Source organism: Misgurnus anguillicaudatus, chromosome 20 (assembly GCF_027580225.2).
Source record: "Misgurnus anguillicaudatus chromosome 20, ASM2758022v2, whole genome shotgun sequence".
NCBI lineage: Eukaryota > Metazoa > Chordata > Actinopteri > Cypriniformes > Cobitidae > Misgurnus > Misgurnus anguillicaudatus.
The window spans coordinates 15,931,854-15,956,420 of NC_073356.2; the positions used below are offsets into that span (position 1 = coordinate 15,931,854).

General features: G+C 37.4%; 1 protein-coding gene across 2 annotated transcripts in view; it reads left to right on the forward strand.

The window, feature by feature from the left end:
• ldlrad4a (low density lipoprotein receptor class A domain containing 4a) overlaps window positions 1-24,567 on the forward strand; it is a 105,257-nt gene that overhangs the window by 49,281 nt on the left and 31,409 nt on the right. The window contains exon 3 of one of the 2 annotated variants that reach the window (XM_055219440.2): window positions 10,713-10,850. The exons of the other annotated variant lie outside the window; for it this stretch is intronic. Within the exon in view, the coding sequence (XP_055075415.1) occupies window positions 10,713-10,850 (138 nt within the window). The remainder of the gene's footprint in view (window positions 1-10,712; window positions 10,851-24,567) is intronic. 2 annotated transcript variants of the gene reach the window in all.

A 24,567-nucleotide genomic window follows, 5' to 3' on the forward strand; every position in this document is an offset into this window, starting at 1 on the left:
CCGGTCGTCCAGCTGAGGGGAAAGAGCGCTGGCCCATGATCCAAAGCAACCTGTCAATCAAAGAAATCAGGATAAAAATAAATGCTCTAAACTAGCAAACTCTGATAAACAATAAAAACGCTACAATGGTTTCATATCCACTCCAGGGTTCCCACAGGTCCTTGAAATCCTTGAAAGTTTGTGAATCTGGGGGAAAAAATTCAAGGCCCTGGGAAGTTTTTGAAAATAAATACATAGATACAGGTCATTGAAAGTGCTTGAATCTATTTTATGCAAGAAGTTTTCTGGAAAAAATTCATATTATTCCCTGTGTAGTGTAGGATAATATCATAAACATTCTAGACTTTTTAAGCACACATGCTAAACTGTTCGCTTTAAATGCTTATATCTTCTGTATGCGGATGTTGATTCATACCAAAATGCTTTTTTGTACAGTTGTGTTTGACACATGAAAACGTCTTGGGTTACGTATGTAACTGTTGTTCCCTGAGAAGGGAACGATACGCTGCGTCTTCCTTGCCATACTTCCTGAGTCCCTGTAATGCCGTCTTTGCCAATATTTCAGATAGCGATATACTTCCTGGTTCTCCATGTCACCCTGTCTTTGTCGTTAAGCCTTATTATTGGTTGAATTTGATATACACATTCAGACGCACTTACCCCTGAAAGCGTCCCCAAAGTGTCACTGCAGTGATGCAGCGCGAGTTCCCTCGAAAGGGAACTGTAACAATGTATCTTAAAAGGTAACCTTGCTCTCACTTGAAACGTGTCGCCACATTTAGTTCTTGAATTTAAGGGTATTGGACCTGGAAAGTCCTTGAAAGGTCTTGAATTCAAAGTTAACTTAGGTGTGAGAACCCTCTTATTGTTCCAAAGCAGTTTGACTCTCTTATGTGGAACATAAAAGTATTTCATCTGAATCTCATTATAGGTGCTCTTCCTCATACAATGATTATGTATTGATTGGACAACTCCAAAATGGACAAGAACACCATGTAAAAGCACTATGAAAGTAGCCCATATGACTTATCCATTATAATACTGAACATTCAGCTTCTTTCAAGCTTCCTTAAAGAGATAGTTCACCTAGAAATGAAAACTCTGTTATCATTTACTCACCTGATGTTGTTCTAAACCTCTATGTAGGATAAACAAATACCATGAAAGTCAATGTGTGTTTACAATCATTTGTAAAAAGTATCTTATTTTGTATTTATCAAAATAAAGAAACTCGTACAGGTTTAGGACAATATGAGGATGAGTAAATAATCAGAACATTTCCCTTGAAGGTTCTTTGTCAGGCTGTATGGTTACATAAACATCTGTTTATCAATAGATTCTTTGTAGTGGAAAAATGTTTAAAAGACTATGAAAACGCATGGGAAAGAATTTAAGTTTTCTAGTCTTACTGTATTTAATTACACTTTATTCTCGGCATGAATATATGCTGACATGGCGTTTAAAAGGAAAGAAAGAAAGAAAAAAAAGGTTATTTAGAGAACCAGAAATGTTTCTTCTGTGCCATTGCTGTAAACCCTTTTTAGCTCATTTATTTTAAGAGACTACCATGTTGGTATGTATGCTCCACTTTTTCATTTTTTAAACTTGACAACCTTATTTATTACTTGTTTTGTCAAATGGAAAAGTGCAGCTTGGATGTTCTTTAAAACATTCCCTTGTGTTCAATACAAAAAGTCATGGGATTGAATGAATTGAGTACAGTAGGAATAATAATGTTGAAGTAAATGTTAAAAAGTAAAAAATTACCAGACGAGGAGCTCAGTGAAAAAAATGATTCATTCAATTTACTCAATTTTTTAGGTAAGTGGTCACAATCAATTTATTTAAGCTACATTTAAACAAAAAATAAAAAAAATAGAAAAACAAAACAAAAAACTTTTGTTTAAATGTAGCTTAAATAAATTGATTGCAACCACTTACCTTAAAAAAAAATGGAGTACATTGAATGAATCATTTTTTTCAGTACTCTGGTGCAAGAGCCGCTAAATGCCACCACCATATGAGATAATAATATTAACCGAATGCTCTCTCTGCTCATATTATTATACTTTCATCAAATAATTTTGCTTCAAATACACTTAATCCCAGACTTTTAGAAATACTGCTTTGTTGGCAGAATGCGCTACATGATTTTTTCAGCAAAGTCCTCTAAATGCGAAATGCTGTCCCTTGTGTGTACTTGAACCTGAATACAATGTGAATTTGGCCGCCACATGGATGTGGTTCAGTTTCTTCATTTATACATTCTGATTCATTATTTGTTTCTAGTTGCATCTTTAGTAGAGGTGTTACATTACATCCATATTGATCGATGCATTAAATTTCTAAAGATACGATGCATTGATGCCACATAAAATATCGATATGACTTACCTTTATTTTGACACTCCCGCATCCTTGTTCCTTGGAGTAACGTCCATCCATGCATTTTCGATAGTCTCAGCAAGTGAATGCAATGCAGCAACAAAGTGGTTGTAGCAGCGAAAACACAGCGAAAGAGGCAGAAGACGTTGTGGCTGTTATTGGATGAAAATCGTGGGTTTGGAAATATTTTGCATTTGGAAAATGGATTAGACAGAAAACATTAACCAGCATTAGCTGAAATGCTAAAGACTTTGACTGTTGCCATCATAAGCTTGATTTTATATCTTTTTTTCCTTATTATTTATTTTTCTTTATTTAAAAAAAGGGTATTTTTTCTTATATTGTTGTTGTAAATGTCCCAATTAGGACAGAAATTGTGCCTTTTTTAGAGTTTAATTAAAAGCTCATGTTATTTTGGTTGCATTCCTAAGTTATTAAAAATGTAACTGCTTAAGTAGGCTCATAATATTAAAGTATCAATAATTAATTGAATCAAATCGTATTTTCATTGAAGAAAGGTTTGATGTATCGGCAAACATTACTGTCGGAGTTAAAGCTCATGTAACACACGCTGTTTCAGCATTAATCTGGAGTACCTATAGAGTAGTATGACATTCTTTATATCTCTGAAAAGTCTTTAGTTTAATCAGATTTATAAAAGAAGATTAGGTTTACCGAATCTTTCCGATAACGTACGAAAAAATGAAGAAGGAGGAGTTATAACACGGGAGGAGCGAGTACGAGTCATGCAACACTATACAACACTGTTTAACTTATAATTCACTACATGTTTGTGTCATTTATATAATATGCACGCACCTATTTCCATCAAAAGTCTTACTTACCGCATGCAACTCATGTCCCGGTTGGGAAAATCCAGCGCATCAAACACACACGCAAAACTCTGCAGCTACCCCGGACAATAAACTATATCCATTGTTTTCATAAGGCTGGCTTTCTTCTCCTTACATCCAAAAACACATTTCTTCATACATGCCATTGTTGAGTTTTGATATTAAACAAAGCTGTGTCGCATGATGTGATGTTTGCAAGTTGTAGCGTCTCCCGCTGATTGACGGGTGGGCGGGGTTTTCCAGGGGAAGTGCCGATATAAAGAAGTGATACGTATAGAAAACCCCTGAAGCGTCAGCTGGACCTGTAATCGAAAAAAACTTTCCGAAACTTGTACGAACCCTGGCGAAGTGCATTCGGCACAAAAATACTCTGTAACACACCCAAATGCTTTTTTGACACTTTGCCTATGTTTAGCATGAAGAAACAACTCTATAACTGTGTTAATAAGTCAGAATGCATGAAATACCGTTGACCCCCCCCCCCCCCTCTTTAATCAATATTGTGTCGTATTGCAATGAGCTGTCCAATTTACATCCCTTATCTTTAGTAATATTGTAATTGTTAACTATGTCTTGTCCAAAAAAGTGGATTTTTTTGTGTGGAGGTTTTTGCCAATAAAAGCTTGCATGTACTTAGAGGGGTTTGCAGCGAAAGACAGTCAAATTTGTGACATTTGTAAAAAAAAGTAAAAAAAGGCATTTTAATTACTGAATAAAAAGCTTTTCATTGCCATTAAAGTGAAATTACTAAACCTAAACATAAGAGCCTGAACAAAATGCTAATTTACAAGAAAACATGTCAGATGCACTTAGAAGGTTTTGCATCTAAACTCTTTAAATTTTAATTTATAGATAATTCTTTAACTTGTTATAAAATTACTGCTTTGCAATGTTTGGAAAAGAGAAATGAAAATATAAAGCATAGCCAGTGAGTACTTTGACAGTAGTTGTATAACTACAGATATATTTAAAGATCTTATAATTTGATTGTTTATATCTCAGGCATTGTTCAGTCAGCCCACTCCTTATTTAATATAAATTTCTATTAATTTAATCTTAATTTAAGACATTCATACCACCACAGATTTTTCTGTCGATATGATTTAATTTGCTCATGATTTCGCCTAGCAACAGACCGAAGCTACTCAGTGTTGAAGCTTGTGTTTTCTCACACACTTTACTTAAACACACACACACATATTCTTCGTGGAGTGGGAATCGTGTTGGTGTTTCACGGCAGAGGCGTTTGGAGTGTGGACAGCTTCCAAATCGATTGCCGTCATTCTGTGAGCCCACGGCACACAGGTTTGCGTAGGGAGGTTTGGAAAGGTCAGGGGAGTTTACTGTGGGCTGAATGACGGGGAATATAACACTACGAAACAAGCAGGTCAAGGGAGAGAATAACAATCGATATCCGCAAGGTTAAATCATGATTGTTTGTAAGTTTGAACCTGGCCGACCCGTTTAAACCATACCTACCTGACACATGCGAAGGCTTGACGAAATTAGCTTAATAGTTTTCAAAGGTTACAGCAAGGGAATTTTTTTTCACAGTTTAAATAAAGCGGATCACACCGGCTATATTCAGTATGACGTCTAGCCCTCGTCTGGTTTGCATTTTACTAAGAAATGTTAATAAAGTGAGAACATATTGCGACGGCTGCTCCGTCTCGCACTTCTTGACTCGGTTCTGCGATGCACACACTCTTAATTATCTGAGCTCAGCCGGCGGAGGTCATTCTCTTCTCACCACGACACACATCGCTCCCCCTCAACGTGCTGGGGAATTTGGCGCTGAAAATTTCGCAGGCTTATTTTCTCTTCTTAATAAAGGAGCCAAGACCTGGAGGCGGCGACAGACAGAGACTGAAGGGGAAAGACAGGGAGGGAAGTGTTGAAAGTGACAAAAGATAGCGCGATGTGTGGGTGACGAGGTCCAAATAAGATTAAAGGTATTAAGAACAAAACTCATTTCGTAGCCTTGGACATTTCCACAGATCTCAACACAACGTATCCTAAACTAAACAGGGAAGTAACAATACGACAGGGCTTCCCAATCCTGGTCCTCGAGTACCCCCTCCCAGAAAGTTTTAGATGTCTCCTTATTTAAAACACCTGATCCAACTCATCAGCGTCCTTCCATAATGTTTAACATGTCTACCTAACAAGCTAATGAGTTAAATCAGGTGTGTTAAAGGCGGGGTGCATGATCTCTGAAAGCCAATGTTGATATTTGAAATCACCTAACCAAACACGCCCCTACCCCAATAGAATCTGGACCTTCTTTTGATAGACCCGCCACACATACGCAATCCCAGGCAACGATGTCATACCCCTTACTGGTGATTGGCTACAAGTGTGTTTTGGTACTCGACCCGACTCCCTTTTCCAAAGTGTTTTTCAAAAATCATGCACCCCACCTTTAATTGAGGAGACATCTAAAACATTCTGGCAGGACCAGGATTGGGAAACATTGAAATACAACATATGCATGTTCTTATATATCACATATACTGTGACTTTGCAGTCAGTGTTTGTTGGCTTTTAAATTCATCCCTGTTTGGATCCTAAGGTATGAATGGGGCTAGGCTAAATGCTAACACATTCACAACATGCTATACAAAGATTAAGTGCATGCATTGAAAAAAGAGGGTATGTATTAATTTGTCTAAGTTGAGGTAAGAACATAGTAAAATATTGAAAAACGGTGGTGTTTTCCTTTAAGAAAAATTTACCAAAATTCTAAGCAAGAAATTGAGAAGACGAAACATACTGCATTAGTCAACACACAGTATCTATTCAAACAAACCCAAACTCAAAAAAAGGTCAAATAAAAATAAACTTCAACCATCTCCAGTTAATGATGACCTTTGGGGTAAAATTAAGGTGCAAAAGTTAACAAACCACAGTTATGAACAGCTGTCACACTCACCCGTATCTTACTGGTGACTCTAAATACTGAATAAATTTAGACACTGAAGCTACTCTCATTCCCATCCATCCCATAATGTTGCCCAGCTGCTTAGATGGCCTTTTCTGACTGCTAAAAGTGAGCAGAGGGCAGGTGATATCAGCCGAGAACCCTGAGAGAAACCCAAGAGAACCCAAACATGCAGGGTGGTTTAAAGTCTTATCAGAGCCGGACGTGTCACATGGGTTGTGCCATGGGTGGCCGATGACACGGAGAACATCAGCTTAGCTCACCACTGTGGGGAAAGAGAGAGAGTGGTGGTCATCATGTTAGCAAAGACAAGCCTCACTATTACTACAACTCTTATACTTGGGGTAGCGACCTTTAGTGGTTAAATCTGGCACTTAACCTCCTGTGCCGCCGTTTGTTTTACAGACATAAATGATATATTAAATTATGTGAACGTTTTCCTTGGGACGCACCAGTCGAAATATCTTTATGAAATGTAAAAATGAGTTTATACATTACAATTCAAAAAGATAAGGGCAACATTGTGTGGCTTTTCTTTCTGCATGGTTCAGAATGTGCCCTGTTTTCCCTGATCTGAATTAAATGACACGGCTGTCTGCTCAGGACAGACAGATAGTTGTTTGTCCCCAACCAGACGTTGGAGTGTGTTCGGGTTTGTTTGGCTGGTGTGTGGAGACTGGTGTCTCAAACATGGTGTCTCATTTCCCCTGCTAGTGATCAAATCTGCGATAACCGCCACAGACCAGACAGCGGCCGGCAAACGGCCTGACACGAGCTGCCGAATCCTGCCCCCTGTTATAAAGTGAATGTTTTATGATGGATTGTTATTGGTCATCAGGATACAAAAACACTGTCAAAACATTTCAGAATTTTTATAGTCATAGCAGCCTTTTTGAATAAGTGCCTTGTTCCCATCCTAAATAATTTTTTATGTTATAAAATACTCTTTTTTTCTTGTTATTTTTGGAGAGAGTCTCTGGGATGACTCTAATGCAAGAACATTTGGATTTTAATACAGTGGTGTTGATGTAGTCTTAAAGGAATACCAAAAATTTAAATTCTGTCATCATGTGCTCACCCTTAGTTGGTTTTAGAAGACGTGGATTGTGGCATACAAGCTGTACCTTTTTATTCATTATTCATTTGTCTTAGCTATGGTCTAATGTGTTAGCTGACATGCTCCGACACATTGAGATGTTGTGTTTATGCTGGCAGTTCTAGTTCATATCTGGCCTGCATTTTCGGTTTTCTCTCTACTGTTTCTATCAGTAAAAATGGCAGGAAGCAAAGAAGATTACCAAGATGTGTTTAGTAGATTGGCCACTTTGCATCATGTGAAGAACATGTGAAGCAACCAATCACTTGGTCTACTTTTATGCAAGATGTTGAAGGAATGTGGCTAAATTTAAAGCGCAACTATGGTCCGATTCACGATTTTACATTTCCTTGGTGTGTAAGTGTGTATTAGTACATGTTAACGATATGCAAAAGGTATATACCCCAAAGTAAATAATGACGCGAGTTATCGTCTCCAACTTTTCTCTTTTCTTGGACTACAATAAACACACGGATTGTAGGCAACAGTTTACTTCCTGGGATTGATGATGTAGTAAAGACCGACATTATCATAATTCCTCCCACTTTGGACTCACAGCCTGTAAGTTAACTCCTGTAAGCATTGCATTGTGAGCGAATCTTTCAAACATGGTAAGGAGCGTCACATTTCCAGCTGACGTATGGGGTATTCAGGCCAATCAAAATGTACACATTAGCTGGCCAATCAGGGAGACAGAGCTTCTCAGATCGATGAGTTTTTTACAAAATCGATGCATTTGATTTTATTGGAAATTGATTGTTTTTGTTAATCATTTAAAGACAAAAGAATCTGTTGGAGCCGATGGTGTGGTGCTCCGACATGTGGTGCTTTCGCACTTTCGCAGACCCGAGTTCGATTCCCGGCTCGTGGTCATTTGCCGATCCCAAACCGCTCTCTTCTCCCTGTACTTTCCTCTCCTCATTCACTGTTAATAATAGTCAAAATGGCTGGACCACGAAAACAGTTATAAAGAACAATTTTCAAGTGAGATCTATGCTAAATAAATAAGCTTTCTATTTGATTTATACCGGTAGTTTGTTGGGATAGGAAAATATTTGGTCAAGAACTATTTGAAAATTTGGGGTATGAGTGTGCAAAAAATCGAAATGTTGAGAAAATTGCCTTTAAAGTTGTCCAAATGAAGTCCTTAGCAAACATATTACTTATGAAACTTACTTAGACTAACTTTTTTAATATATTTACGCTGGGGAATTTACTAAATATCTTCATGGAACTTTAAATATGCATAAAAATTACCCATACAAAGTATTTTGGCTATTGCTACAAATATACCCATGTCGCTTATAACTGGTTTTGTGGTCCAGGTCACATTTTTTGAAAAGTTTCCCGCCAGCCAGGCCCGGGGTGGGTAATCGGGAGAACCGGGAGAATTCCCGGTGGGCTGCTTCACTTTTGGGACAGTCGAAAAAGCCAGGTTGAAGAAAAGAAAGGCATTTGAGGAGGATGCTGTCAAATGTGCCAAGCTTATTGCAATTTATTTTCAAGAGTACAAACACAAGTGGCAACAGGTAAACAGTCCCTCCAGAAAAACGCAATTATGCGATCGCATGATTTAACCCATAGTTTAAATCAGCCAAAGTCCGCATATTTATGCGGGAGACGCATTTTTTCAAATACGCCACACTTTCTCAGCATAAATTGCAGATTTATGTGCGCAAGATATGCGGGGCTTGCATGATTTCATAGTCCCTGCATTTTCTTAGCAAAAATCACATATATCTTAGCAGAAAGTTGAAAAAATGTTGCATTTACCTCAAACAAGCGCAGCCATGTCCCCTGTTGCCATGGGAACGCTATGAAGTGATGTGATTATGTGACGTGAACATCATTGAAAAACTGCAGTTTTTGCAAGTTACCGCAATTTTTGCAAGTTCCAGCAATTTCATCGCATAAAATATCCCGCATATTTCATCGCATTTTTTAAGAAAGCATGCCACAAGATCAAGGATTTTTTCATACGCGTTTTTCTGGAAGGACTTGGTAAAGAGAGATAGGCCTAGTAAGGATTAGCCTTAGCAACGTAATTATTCAGGTAATACCGTTGTCAACCTATTCACAAGCAAAATATTAAATTTTATCAAAATATTAGCCTTTTGTGTATCACCCAATACATGGCGATTCATAGATTTTGCAAATAGTATGCAGTTTAATATTGATAACAAAAGTCAAGCTTTGTCTGTGTTTGCAGTAAAATTAGGCTACTTTTTATTATTATTTTATTTTAATTACTTATTATTTTTTGTAGTGAATAAGTGAATTATTATTTAACCTTTACATTATTTGTTGAACCATGGTATTAAAAATAAAGCTACACAATAGTAAGAGCTGAACTGTTGCTTCTTTTTTCCAATTTGGAAAATTTGGAATTCCACAATGGAAAAAGTTGGCCGGTCTTGGGCCTGAAACACCCGGGCAGAAAAGTGGCCCCACTCCCGGCCCTGCCACCAGCATTTTTTGTGATTTTCACAAAAGTTTCACAAAATGCCTTCCAGGAATATTTTCTTCTATAAATATATAAACATACAAATATATCAAATAGAAGAACATACCCTCTGCTTTCAAACAAACAATAAACAAACAAACAAAACTGGAAAAGAAATGTTTCATCCTTTCTATATTTTTTTCTCTATTTGTAAACTTTAAAATATGGGTATTTTTCTTAAAAAATACTTTTTTGCATTTTTGTGAAGGAATTTTGTTAGAGATCAGATTCAGAGTTTAAAATTAGTAAATTAAAGTAATTTTTTGCTTTAGTTTTTAATAAATTGGATGGATAATCACGGTATTACAAATTAACATAAACCTCATCAGGAACACTTTCATGCAAATGTTTTCTTTTAGTTGACAAGATAAATAGTCAGTGGCAGGGAAAGAGTTAAGGCCAGTAGATTCTTTTGATCGTTGAATTGAAATGTTAAAGTGAATTCATAATTCATTGTGAATCGAATCAAATTGAATTTGAGTTTGCTAATTGTTCTTTGTTTGAAACTAAATCATTAGTTACCATATTAATTGTGAAGGTAATAGAAATGATTTTGCTCCCAAGACATAATTCAGAAAACAGAAAAGCATATTAAACAAAGGCCAGCCAATCAGTTTGGAGCTTGCTCTTTTAGCACCGTGTGCAATATCCACGAGACAGTCTGCGAACAGTCAGCGGGTGTGTCGTCTGAGGCCGAGCCTAATTTAAGAATAACTCTTTGCACGGTTTTGAAATATTTGTTGATCCAAACGCTCCACCCAAAGTCGTAATTGTTATTTTTCCTGCACGTGGTGCATTGCAACCACCTGCTTCTGATTAATTGTCCAATCTGTCTGGTATGTAACGCCTCAAGTCTTATCACAGTGATATCTTTGTCATAACAATCTCATCCATGTACTCTTAAAGACTCATATCTCTTTCTGTCTGACTACAGAGTGCAAGTTCCGCTGCACCAATGGCAGATGTTTGAAACTTCTCTCGCTGATTTGTAATCATCTGAATGAATGTGGAGACAACAGTGATGAGGAACACTGTCCCGCCGCTGTACCTCCTCCTCCAGACACCATCCAGTGTAAGTGTCTTAACACCACACATACCTCTGTGACTGCTGATATTGTATCGGTGTTGGGAAAGCTATTCTGAATGTGTTAAAGAGTTCCAGGAACAGAACTCGAGGAGTCATTCAAATGAATTGGTGAATCATTTTTCAAACCGGGTCATCAGACGAACCCACCAGCTAACTTTCCAGCGCTATTTAAAAGTGGTATAGTTTGTTGTTTCCATTGATGTATAGTAAAGTAAGCTGTGAGAGACACAGTTTGTTACACCGATTTGACCACATACTTGAATGCAAATTCTCAGCCAATGCTTTGCAAAGCTGTTGTATATGTGTATTTCACATAGTGTCAAATCTGATGTTTAAAACCCCTTAGCGTTCCTGAAAAAGTCTAAATGCCTTTTGTACAAATTGTACCTGCTGTGTTGATTGTATCTTAAAAACAGTTTACATCTTTTGAATCACAAGAATTTCCATTACATTGTTTAGCTTTTTGTTTTTGAGTTGTTGTATTTGATGAAGTTTTCGGTCAAATAATTCAGTACCCTCCCACGGTACACTGGAATTTTATTAAAGTTTTATTTGCCATTTATACAGAATTAATACACCAACTGTTTTACTATGGCTTCGACCATGACTCAACCGATTAGATTTCAGAAATAGTCTACATCTCTTTACTGTAATTGGCTTTGTCTGCATCAGTAATGCCTAGGGTGTTGTTGAACTTTGAAGGTTACAATTTTTTGGGAAATCTCCATTTCTTAGTAGTCTGTGTGTACATGTGTGTGTGTTTGTTTAAAGGCAAGGAATCTGATATGATCTAGAAACATTTTTAGTTATGCTGGTTAAAATTCTCCTCACATCCTGATAGCAATCACTATGCTAAAGTGTTTAAATGTTATTTTATAAATATATGTCATCTGTGAAAGGCGTAAGACCAAAAAATGTTCAACAAATCATTGAACTCAGACTGAATGCAATAAATGGACGTATGTGATTTTTTTTCTCCTCTTCTGTGAACGTGTTTTGCATGCCACTGCGCATCCTGTTCACGCAGGCATCATACGTCATCAGAGCGTTCATGTCCGCTCTGTAAACAGTGGCAAACAAACTTTCCTGCTGAATTGACAACCTGCACAGGAGCCACAAAACCAAAAACATTTTTTGAAACAACAATCTGGATCAACAAAGATTAAAATCCCAAATTAAAGGAATATTCCATTTTCTTAAAGAAAAATCTAGATAATTTACTCACCACAATGTCATCCAAAATGTTGATGTCTTTCTTTGTTCAGTCGAGAAGAAATTATGTTTTTTGAGGAAAACATTGCAGGATTTTAAAAGACACCAACAATTAATACTTAACTCAACACTTAACAGTTTTTTTCAACGGAGTTTCAAAGGTCTATAAACAATCCCAAACGATGCTTAAGGGTCTTATCTAGCAAAACGATTGTCATTTTTGACAATAAAAATAACAAATATCCACTTTTAAAGCACAACTTTTCGTCTAGGTCCGGTCCAGCGCAACCTAACGTAAATGCGTGACGTAGGGAGGTCACGTGTTACATATATAAAACGCACATTTGTGGACCATTTTAAACCATAACCTGACACAAAGACATTAATTAGTATTAGTTGACATACAACAACGTAGGAACGGTCCTCTTTCACCACACATGTAAACACTGGGGCGGAGTTTCGCATTCGCCCTCTGTGACCTCTTGACGTGATGACGTATTGCGTCGGGTCACGCTTGCGCTTCACGACCGGATCTAAACGAGAAGTTGTGCTTTAAAAGTGGATATTTGTTATTTTTATTGTCAAAAATGATAATCGTTTTGCTAGATAAGACCCTTATGCCTCATTTGGGATTGTTTATAGTCCTTTGAAACTCCGTTGAAAAAAACTGTTAAGTGTTGAGTTAAGTATTAATTGTTGGTGTCTATTAAAGTCCATTAAAATGAGAAAAATCCTGCATTGTTTTCCTCAAAAAACATAATTTCTTCTCGACTGAACAAAGAAAGACATCAACATTTTGGATGACATTGTGGTGAGTAAATTATCTGGATTTTTCTTTTAAGAAAATGGAATATTCCTTTAACATTGGTAACTGTACAGCTTTTCCACAAGATGACTCCTGTGAGATTCACATTTCACATTCACAAAAAAAATCATTTAAAAAAAAATGTAGATAACCTGAAAACTTTAATACGTATTCTATTGATGTAGGATAGGAGATACAGCTTTTTGAAAATCTGGATTTGGAATCTGAGGGTGCAAAAAAATCAACATTTTTGAGAAAATCACATTTAAAGTTGTCCAAAAAAAGTCTTTAGCAACACATATTACTAATGATCAATCTTTTTTTTTTATGTATTTATAGTAGTTACAAGTCAATGTCGCACACCTGTAGGTAATCGGAAATGGCGTAGAAGACAATGAAGTCCAAATATAGACACAAAGTCAGAAAATCCTACACAAAATGTATCAAAATCTCGTTATTAAAATTTTTATTACCCTATTAATAAAGAGATTTTAATAAGTTTTTGCAAGAAGATAGTGTGCGGGATTTTCTAAGTTTGTGTCTATATGTATTTATACTGTAGTAAGAAATGTATAAAATGGAACATGATCTTTACTTAATATCCTAATGATATTTAGAATAAAAAATCAATAATTTTGACTCTTACAATGTATTGTTGGCCTTTGCTACAAATATATCTGTGTGACATATGACCAGGGTCACATTTGCTGCTACTGAGGTCAAAGAAGATGTAGGAAGGTAGGTTAGCATGTAATAAATACAAGTACATTTTTCATAATAGATATCTCCTATCGATATTGAAATCAACATTGAATTCATATTTAAACTCTAGCCATGGTATACTATGTTTGCAAGTACACAATGTAATAATGTAGCAGTTGTCAGTTACATCCTAGTTGGATTTTGAAGTCAGTGGAAATGTGGACCAAATCTGATTCCCCATCCAAACACCAGCTTCGACTCCCAGTACCATTCTGTAAAAAAGGCAAAACAGATGCTTGATCGTGTGAAAAGGTGGAAGATGACTTACAAGAGCCTTTCACAGTTTCAAGTTTTCTACCCGCAAGACAACATTTTTAACTCTGCTTTTATGGGTTATATGTTTCCTTCCCTTTTCTGTTACTTCCCCCTCTCTTTCTCTCAGATCGAGTTGGGAACGCTTGGTTTTGTGTACTTTATTTAACATGCATTTTCTTTCTATTTTCCCCCTGCTGTCTGCCGAACAAGGGCCACTCTTTAATGATGGCACAAGTCCAAGCTCTGCACTTAAAATATTTAGCAGTCTGGGCCGCATGTTAATGAAAGCGTCTGCGGCTGGCTGCTATTTTAGAGACACCTGTGTGCGCCGTGATTGAATTTTCAGGAGTGCTGATTTCGCGTCGAGAAAAAGACAAGAGCGCAGAGGAGGTAAAACGAGAGACGTACAGACGAGAGACGGGGGGGAGGGTGGACGAGGCAAAAATATTTCAATTCTAATGGTCACGGCCGTAGCGTAGCGCTGTCTCAGACAGATGGATCATGAATATGGTCTAGACGCTGTGTGTCTGGGTGAGTCAGGGGGGCTCTGTATATGAGAGAGAGGGGTCTTCGCACCACCCAACCCCCATGACACACACACACACACACACACACACACACACACACACACACACACACACACAGACACACACACACACACACACACACACACACACACACACACACACACACACACACACACACACATATTTACACAGTGAATAGAGATACTGAAAACATTACAAATAAATATTTGTTATTATGTGCTCATTACACAGACATGTTAAATAGGCTGATCTCTACATCACAGAGGTCTTTATTAGATAATAAAGAAAAAGGTGGGAGTAGGTAGCGTTAAATTGATGTTAAACATGAATTGAAAAATAACTGCTTGAGCAAACCCTGAAAACAATTTAATGAAAATTGTATTAAATTGAATCTTAAAGGGGCTCAACCTCAAATTGCTCCAAACCAAATTTCTTTGTTCTGCTTAACACAAAGAAAGATACTTTGAGTAAAAACTTTTTGGAGCACCATTGACTTCCATAGTATTTTTCTTTCCTACTATTGAAGTCAATGGTGCTCCTGTTTGATTACATATATAATCCTTTTTTTACTCAGCAAAACAAAGACATTTATACAGGTTTGAAACAACTTAAGGGTGAGTAAACGAAGACAGAATTTTTATTTTTGGGTGAACTATCCCTTTAATACCATAGGCCCTGTGTCACATACTGTTGGCATTTGTATGTATGCATTGTCATGATTACCCAAGTTTTAGATTTATATATTTAAAAGTTGATTAAAAGAATAACGCAAAACTTCGTCAAGAGAAAGTGCTGTTCAATAAAAATAAGTTTATACACTTAAAGGTACATTTTGTAACTTTTAGAAGGATCTCTTGGCAGAAATACAATATAATATACACAACTATATTATCAGTGGTGTAAGACCTTACATAATAAACTGTATTGTTTTTATTACCTTAGAAAGAGCCGTTTTTATCTACATACATGGATGTCGCCGTCATGTTTCTACAGTAGTCCTAAACTGACAAACTGCTCCTAATGCTGTGTTTACACCAGCCGCGGTAGAGGCGGCAAGCGTGGTTGATTTACATGTTAAGTCAATGCAAAGACGCGATTAAGCATCCTGCGGCGCGGTTCGCGCGGTAGGCGCGGCGTGAATGGCGCGGAATGCGCTGCGCATTCAGCGCGAGTTGAAAAATCTGAACTTTGGCGGATTTCCGCACCGCATTAACCAATCAGGACCTTGCTGTAGTAGTGACGTGATTACAGGAAGCGAGCGGAGTCTCAGCAGAGTCGCAGAAGCCCCTCCCATGAATGTCTAGAATTTCACGCTCGGCTTTCATGCGTGAATGAAGAGAGTAAACTCAAATGTTCAAGCGTCCAGCTACGCGCGAATAGCGCTTTTTTGCCGCCTCTACCGCGGCTGGTGTAAACGCAGCATAACAGCCCGTTTTGTCCCTATGTCGTTTCAGACGATGACGTGTTTGTCTTGTGACAGCACCGTAGCTTCTCCATGCGTTTCGAAAGAGAGGAGTGAGCCGTGGACTGAGCCGTTGTTTGCAGTTTACAATCTTACCTCTAAATGTCGCGAAAAATCTACACAGTGGACCTTTAAATTCACAAATGTATAGATTGTATGACCCTTCTGTTGTCTAAATGTAAATCTGCTATTATGACACTTACTGTTATTATTTTTACAGTCTGAGTCTAGAAATGGATGTTTTGCTATAGCTCAACTGGTAGAGCATTTCGTTAGCAGCTCAAAGGGTTGTGGGTTTAATTCCCAGGGAACACAAATACTTAAAACACTGTAGGTCGCTTTGAATAAAAGCTTCCGTTAAATGCTTAAACGTAAAATTTTTGTTTAAAGGGGACATATCATGGAAACCAGACTTTTTCCATGTTTAAGTGCTAGAATTGGGTCCCCAGTGCTTCTATCAACCTAGAAAATGTGAAAAACATCATTAACTTTGGTTAATCATTCTCTGCAAGCATGTGAAAAATAGGTCATTGAAACTTGGCTCCCCTTGTGATGTCAGAAGAGGATAATATTGCCTCTTAATCTGCAGTACCCAACCACGACACTGCCATTTAGTGCAGAGATCAGCTCATTTGCATTTAAGGACACACCCATAAACAACACATTTTTGCTCACACCCACAAAGTGACAATTTTAAAATGCCATAACAAATTATCTATATAATATTTTAAGCTAGAACTTCACATATGCACTCTGGGGACACCAAAGATTTGTTTTACATCTTAATGTCCCCTTAAACTAAAAACTTTTCCCGTGTAACTTTAGGTGAACATTACAATCATTTATGTTATGAGTCCTTTGACACCTGACATGAAATCATAGGGTCATCATGAAGAATTCACTGCTGATGTGCACTCATATCTGGACTCGTACTGTACACACGCTTACAAATGTTCACATGCTTTGCTTTATCTGACCTGAATAAACAGGAGTGGTTGCCCTCATTACCTCAGAGCTCTCAGTCTCTTAGTCTAGACATTCTGAGTAAACACACAGACACGCTTACATGACAGGAAGAACTTTATATTAGAAACTCATGTTATATATAAAATGAGATATACAGTTATACCAGTTCCTCGTTGACTAACAAAAGACATCCTGTAGGCCAAAGTGTGTGAAAAAAGCCTTTAGATACTTATAACTGCTTAAACATCTTAACATATCCAGGTCCTTCTCCTGCTTTGCAGTGACTTCCCTTCATAGCTCATGAGATGAGAGAAAAAGATGGAGTGGAGCTATACATTTTTATCAGTATGTGGGTTTGAACACATCACTTTTTGTGCTGCTAATACAATGCTCTACCATTGAGCTATAAAATGAGCATTGTACTTATATTTATAAGTGTGACTGGATCAAATACTGAGGGTTCATCCATGTATGCATTTACAGCTATTATTACCAACATGCTTTGCACAATGCAAAAACCTCCAACCATGGTTAAATCACTGTAACTACAGTGGCTGTTTGCTCTGATCAATGAATGGCAACAGAAGCCAGTATAGTTCAATAAATAGTTACATTTTTTATTACACTGTCGAAATTTGTATCCCAGTGTCATTGGGGCTGTACCTTTAAAAAAGTTTATAATAGTAGGGGCGAGCGGGGCACAACCTAATGCTTTTTGGTTTTGGCTCAATCATTCAAAAAATATTTGAGTTTGATTTATTATATTTGTACACAAGCAACACACACATCTCTGCTACAAATGGAACATTTGAACATTTGTTTATATTTCTTACCATTCTTGGACAATTACACCAAACATCACAGAAGTGCAAATGGTACAACTTACCCCATAGGTGGGGTTAATTGTAACAGGCAGGGGGTTAGTTTTAACAATTGCTAAAAATTAAGTTTGCAGGCAAATTATTTTATTACTATTTTGTCTATTCTTGAAGTGGATATTTATATCTGTATATAATAAATAGGTATCTACACTATTCATTCCTCATCCAACCATAGTTCAATTATAAATGGATACAAATGTGTAAACGTGTGAGAAAACGCAGCACAATTATGACAAAAACATTTTTATATGTGACCCAGTCTGTAAAAGCCATACTAAAGTCTCAAATTAAATTCAGAGATTATGAAAATCAAAGTCTGATTTTAGCCATTAATTTCAATCTTTGTCATTACCTTATTCAATCACTATTAAAGGAATAGTCTACTCATTTTCAATATTAAAATATGTTATTATCTTAACTAAGAATTGTTGATACATCCCTCTATCATCTGTGTGCGTGCACGTAAGCGCTGGAGCGCACTGCGACGCTTCGATAGCATTTAGCTTAGCCCCATTCATTCAATGGTACCATTTAGAGATAAAGTTAGAAGTGACCAAACACATCAACGTTTTTCCTATTTAAGACGAGTAGTTATACGAGCAAGTTTGGTGGTACAAAATAAAACGTAGCGCTTTTCTAAGCGGATTTAAAAGAGGAACTAAATTTTATGGCGTAATAGCACTTATGGGAGTACTTCGACTCGGCGCAGTAACACCCTCCCTCTCCCATTATGAGAGTGAGAAGGGGAGCGGACTTTTCAGGCGAGTCGAAGTACTCCCAAAAGTGCTAATGTAACTGTTGTTCTCTGAGAAGGGAACGAGACGTTGCGTCTCCTTTGGCATACTTCCTGAGTCCTTGTAACGCCGTCTTTGGCAATATTTCAGATAGCGATATACTTCCTGGCTCCCGCGTCACCCTGTCTTTGTCGTTAAGCCTCACCATTGGTTGAAATTGAAATACACATTCAGATGCACTTACCCCTGGAGGCGTCCCCAAAGTGTCACCGCAGTGCGAGTTCCCTCGAAAACCTAGATCTCACTTGAAATGTGTCCCCACAATTAGTCCTTGAATTTTAGGGTTATTGGACCTGGAAAGTCCTTGAAAGGTCCTTGAATTTGAAGTTAACTAAGGGGTGGGAACCCTGTGTGTGGGGCCGGTCTATCAAAAGAAGGTCCAGATTGTATTGGGGTAGGGGCGTGTTTGTTTAGGTGATTTCAGAGATCATTTAGAGATCATATCCAGTATATGTGAAGCTACAAAAATGTACGTTATGTGGAAAATAATGTGTTTTTAACCATAAACCACGCAAACAGATTGTATTATACCAAATACACAAAATAATGTTTTTAGGAATAAAAAAGGTGCACTTAAAAATGATTTTACTGCAGTGATGTCTGTCTGGTGGATGTGTTTGAAGAGCAACAATTGAAAACAGCACAGCCCCTTAGTATGGAAGTATAAAGGAAAGCATCTATGGCTGATTGTCCACAAATTTGAAGATGTATGATCTTGTGGTCTTTACTGTATTTTTCCACAGGGAACTTTAAGAGGTGAAAACACAAAAGAAAAAAATCTGTGGGATGTAATTGGAGCGCATTGAAAAGCACGGTGGTTATATTCAGCCGTTTCTGTCTGTCTGCCATGCACAAACAAACACCGACATCCTGACCTGTGCTGCCTGAAGAGAGGATTTTCAGTTTTCAAAAGAATAATTCAAAAATGCATAGATGGATTTAAGACAAACACAAAACCATCAGCTGTCTTTGTGCTTTTAAAACAACTCTCTGTATTTTCTGAATGCAGTAAGAGGTTGTGAAATGCTAACAGTGTGCTTTAGTTACCGTCGCTGGCCTTCAAGATGTCGATCTGCTGTTTGTCAGTCCAGTGGAGTCGGCCCTTAAATATTTTTGTGCTCGCTCCCTCCCTCTGGCAGTTGTGCGCAGAGAGTATTCATATGTTCAGGTCTCTCTCTCTGCAGCAATCTCCAAAACAGACAGGGGCTCTGCATCAGCAACAGGGGGGGAAGACTGCAGATATCTGATTTTAAAGCTAGATTCTGCCCGAATGACACTGATTTTATATTAAGCCGCACGATTTATTTGTAAACTGAACTTATCATCAATTTAAACTGAACTGAGTTAAAATGTGAGACGCATGAGGTCATTGCTTATGTATTGTATTATGTATCATTCTGCAAGTAATGAAGAAAGACAGAGATACCGCTCACATAAATGAAAAGACAAGGTGGTCTTGAGTTACTTGAGGCTTTGTTCGCCCACAAATCAGGGATCTCATTGTCTTCAAACTTAATTCTCAACAGGCTTCATGTTAAACAAATAGTTGCATTTCCTTATTTCGCTTTGTTGAAATTTTATGTTTATGTAGTTTAACGTTTCAGCTTATACTCATTCTTACCGCAGCGTCTCAATTGCACAAGACAGTCGACATTTGCACTCAATAAAATACACAAATATATACATCGCTTTGAAACCTCATATTGCAGTCTATAAAATATACACTCGGATGTGTTGTGTCTCTAATTTAATGCGCAAATAACAGGTCGCATTTGTTCTCAGCTTTAAAAATGTACACTGTTAAAAATTTCTGTAGATATTACAGTTTTCTAGCCTAGAAATCTAGACGCACCCTAGCGGCCGCAAAATATATTTGCTGCCAGGGTTTAGTCTAGGCACTCACAATACACTTAACAGCTCCAAAAACCAAAATTTGGTCAGGCCAATCACATCGTGTGTAGCGTCTGTGGGGCGGGCTTAACATGATGACGACAGAGCTGCTTGCGACGGTTCCTACTTGAAAACAAAGAATGGCTGCTGCTGCTGGCGAACAGCTTTCTTATGAAGCGGCTTTGGCCGCGACTCTGGAGGACTTAGACTTATGTTTTTCTTTGAGAGAAGAGCAAATAACCCTACTGAAGTCCTTTTTAAGCAAGAAAGATTTGTTTGGAGTTTTGCCGACTGGTTACGGTAAAAGTTTGATATACCAATTCGCTCCACTGGTGGGGAAACGCATGGGACTCATACGTCACCTTCTTCGTTGCTCTGATTGGTCATAGCGCTATCCTATTGCGTACAGAGGCATTTTGAGGGACAACCTTATATCCCGCCCCTTGCATTGAGCCGTTTGTGTGAAGAGTTGCCAGACCTTACATCTTGATGTAGGTCTGGCTAACCAGGCTAACAGTTTTCTGTATTTAGTATTACTGGCAGCCAGGGCTTTGAACCAGATTTTTTCCCAATTGGTTCGTTCCGAACAGAAACAATATTTTAACGTTTCCGGTTTTCGGTTCAACCCTAAAATTGACGTTCCTGAACCGGTTAGAACAAAAAATAAAGTTCCCGAACCGGTTAAAAACGTTCCATGTCAGAGATGTGGGACATACAAATAAGTAGGCTGATCATTAGGACACTAAACTTAAATTATTAGTCTACGTAATTTTCCTTAAGTCTCTATCTTGTCATCAAACATTAAAAAAGGCATAACTATAATTCTGACATGCCTACATTTGTGGAGTGCACTTAAACATGCGCACACACACAGACGGAGGATGAATTCCAAATGGCGCTTCAGGAAGAAGATGCAGCATAACAGTAGCTTCACATAAAGTGAAAATTACGTCGTTTTTCAGTGCTTTATTCGCCAAAATGTATTTTAATGGACTACAGTATGAGATACAGCAGCGCAACTCTCTCTCATGTTTATACATCAAGAGTTCTGATCTTTGAAGGGCATAGGGATAATCATGTTTGATTGGAGTTGGACCGGACACATTCAAATGCATGGGCGTCTGTGCGTATAGAAAATTGCTCACTTTAGCTCCTTCTTGTGGTTAAATTGTTTAAAATCACTTAAGTGTTAAGTGTATTTGCAAGCCTTTGAAAAACGTGCAAATGATAAACTTTCACCCTGTTTAAATTTGCGTAATAATCCGCGAATCACACGCGAGCCGAACCGTTGGTCGTGATCTGTACGGATCACGGATCAACTGCGATCTGTTACACTACTAATTAGTATTAAAAAACAAACATTTTAAGAGACTTTGTAGCCTACAATATTTAGCTCTTATTGAGCATTAGAGACTTGGGCTTCAGTAAAGGCTACTTGCTGGTGGCAAGCTTGAAGCTTCTCATTTCTCTGACAAGTCAACAACGACTGGAAGTGAACTTCATCGAGTATTGCACAGAAATCTTGTCAAAGAACGAAAAAAATAACGGCATTAACCGGTTACCATTATTTTAAATAAACAATTCTCTTCCGGAACATATTCTTTCCTTCCGTGAACCGGTACAAAGCCTTGCTGGAAGCTGTTTGCCAGTAACTTACTGTAGATTTAAATTAATGTTATTTTGTGGCAACTCTTTGTTCAAAGTTAAATGAAAATTAACAAGTCTTTATCTTTACAGATTAAAATTAAAAAATTTAAAAAGTCTTTATCTTTACAGACTAAAATAACAGCCTCATGCAAAGCATTCTGGGAACCAAAATCTGAAGGAAAAAAGCAGAAAAAGGTTGATGAGTTCCCAGAATGCTTTGCATGAGGCTGTTTATTTATACGGCCTAAAGATAAAGACATGTTAATGTTTCATGTTCATTTAACTATGAACAAATTGTTGCCAGTAAATAACCACTGTAAAGACTTTCTGTAAAAAATTACAGTATAACTGGGTATTACTGGCAACTTGCTGCCAGTAACTTACTGTAGATTTTACATTTCTGTTATTTACTGGCAATAGTTTGTTCAAAGTTAAATGAACATGAAACATTTTCAGGCTTTATCTTTTACAGTAAGTTACTGGCAACCAGCTGCATAATTACGGCTAATTTTTTACACTGTACATTTAAATCTACAGTAAGTTACTGGCAAACAGCTGCAAAATATTTTACAGTGTAGTGTATACTGTATGTTTGCACTTGCAGCAGTCATGCCTATATAAAATTGGCATGATCTGTTAACACGCAGAAGTGTTTATAGCAGACTGCATAAGTCGCATAAGTGCTACATTTTGTTTCGAAGAAATGTGACATTGATCAGTAAATCGTCTGCTCCATCTTTCCACCTTATTTTTGACTTAATGTGGGCGCCACCTTTGAGCTCCTTTGTGTAAATCAAGTGGATGAGCCACTACAGCTAATGAAAGTCTTTTCTAGTTTAATATGTTTATTATGGTTTGTTCAAATAACTTAAAATGTGTTGAATGAGAAAGATGCGGCTGACTGTCAGACCGCGTGAAGCTTGATGTGTCGCCATAAAAACTCAAAGTCGAGTAAAAATTGCAGTTAAAAAAACTCACACCAGAGGGACAGTGAGATTTTAAACCATCACCTGAAAAGGTTAAAAACACAGATTTCTGGGTATATTCCATGTACAAACACTCGACTGACTTTCCCATTGTACATTGAAAATAAGGTGGATATACAGTATAATTGTAGAAACTGGTGCATAAAAACTGCATGTTGCACATGCATTTCAGAGATGTTCTGGAGCCTGTGGTCCTGACAGAATAGTGAAAAGACATGCAACCCTTTTTGGACCAGTGAGTAGATTTGCTTTCTTAAAATGCCTGTCTTCGAATAAAATCACACTCTCTTAAGTAAACCGGAATGTCCCTAAATTAAAAAAAAAACATTTCTTCTTAAAAGTGGAATATAGGATGCTTTGTTGTCTTACATCTGCCACGAATTCGTATTAAACATCCCGAAAAATGTTTACTTGTTCTGTGACTTTGAAACAGTTTTTGTTAATTCAGTAAAATTATTTTTATTTGGGTTTTTTTGTACTGAGCTTTCTGAAATATTGAACTAATATATCAACAATTATTATAACAATAATATACTTACAAATTCATATGTAGGAATTCCCATGAGATCAGGCTGCTTAAGCTGAGGTTTACTCAAAATCATGCGGCAGAGCCTCTAAAGGCTGCTAAAAGCTATGAAAGAAAGTCAGTAAGGACAAACCAAAGTGTGTGTGTTTTCCCTCGGTGGATAGCGATGCTTTTTTATGTTACCGCAACTGTCTTGCACTAGGCATGAAGCGGGAGGAAATTGCACAGACGCAACACTGAATTTTCTTCTAAGAACTTGTTAAAGTGTGGTTTATGCGATGCTGTTTTCTGCCTTCTCAAAACTGCATAGGCTGTATATATACATCCAGCATGTATATATGTTCAGGCCTGTGGTTTCCCTCTGTCTGTTTAGCTTTTGCTTTTATAGGAAGTTGTGTCATATTGTGTCTCATTTTGTGTCTGTTTTTTTCATGAGAAAAGGAAAACAAAATTAAATGTGCCACATATTTAGCCAGATATAGATGGTGAATTAGTGAAGTTTACTAGGGCTCACTATCATTTTAGTCATGCTTATAGCTCACATAACATAATCTAATGTTAAAGGGCACCTATTTCTAAAAAAACAACGTTATTTTGTGTATTTGGTATAATACAATGTGTTTGTGTGGTTTATGGTTCAATAACTTTATTTACCACATACAGTACACTTTCGGTGATCCAGATATCCCTACCTTTCTCAAATGTTCTGATTTTGTACAAAGCTTATCGATCTGAAAAGCGTTGTGTCCCTGTTTGGCCAGCTAATCTGTACGTTGTGATTGGCATGAATACTTCTGATGTCAGCCGGAAATGTGATGCTCCTTAACATGTTTGGAAGATTTGGTCACAATGCAATGCTGACAGGAGTTAACTTCCAGGCTGTGGGTCCAAAGTGGGAGGAATTATGATAATGTCGGTCTTGTCTTTGTCAACAGGCCCAGGAAGTAAACTGTTGCTTACAATCCATG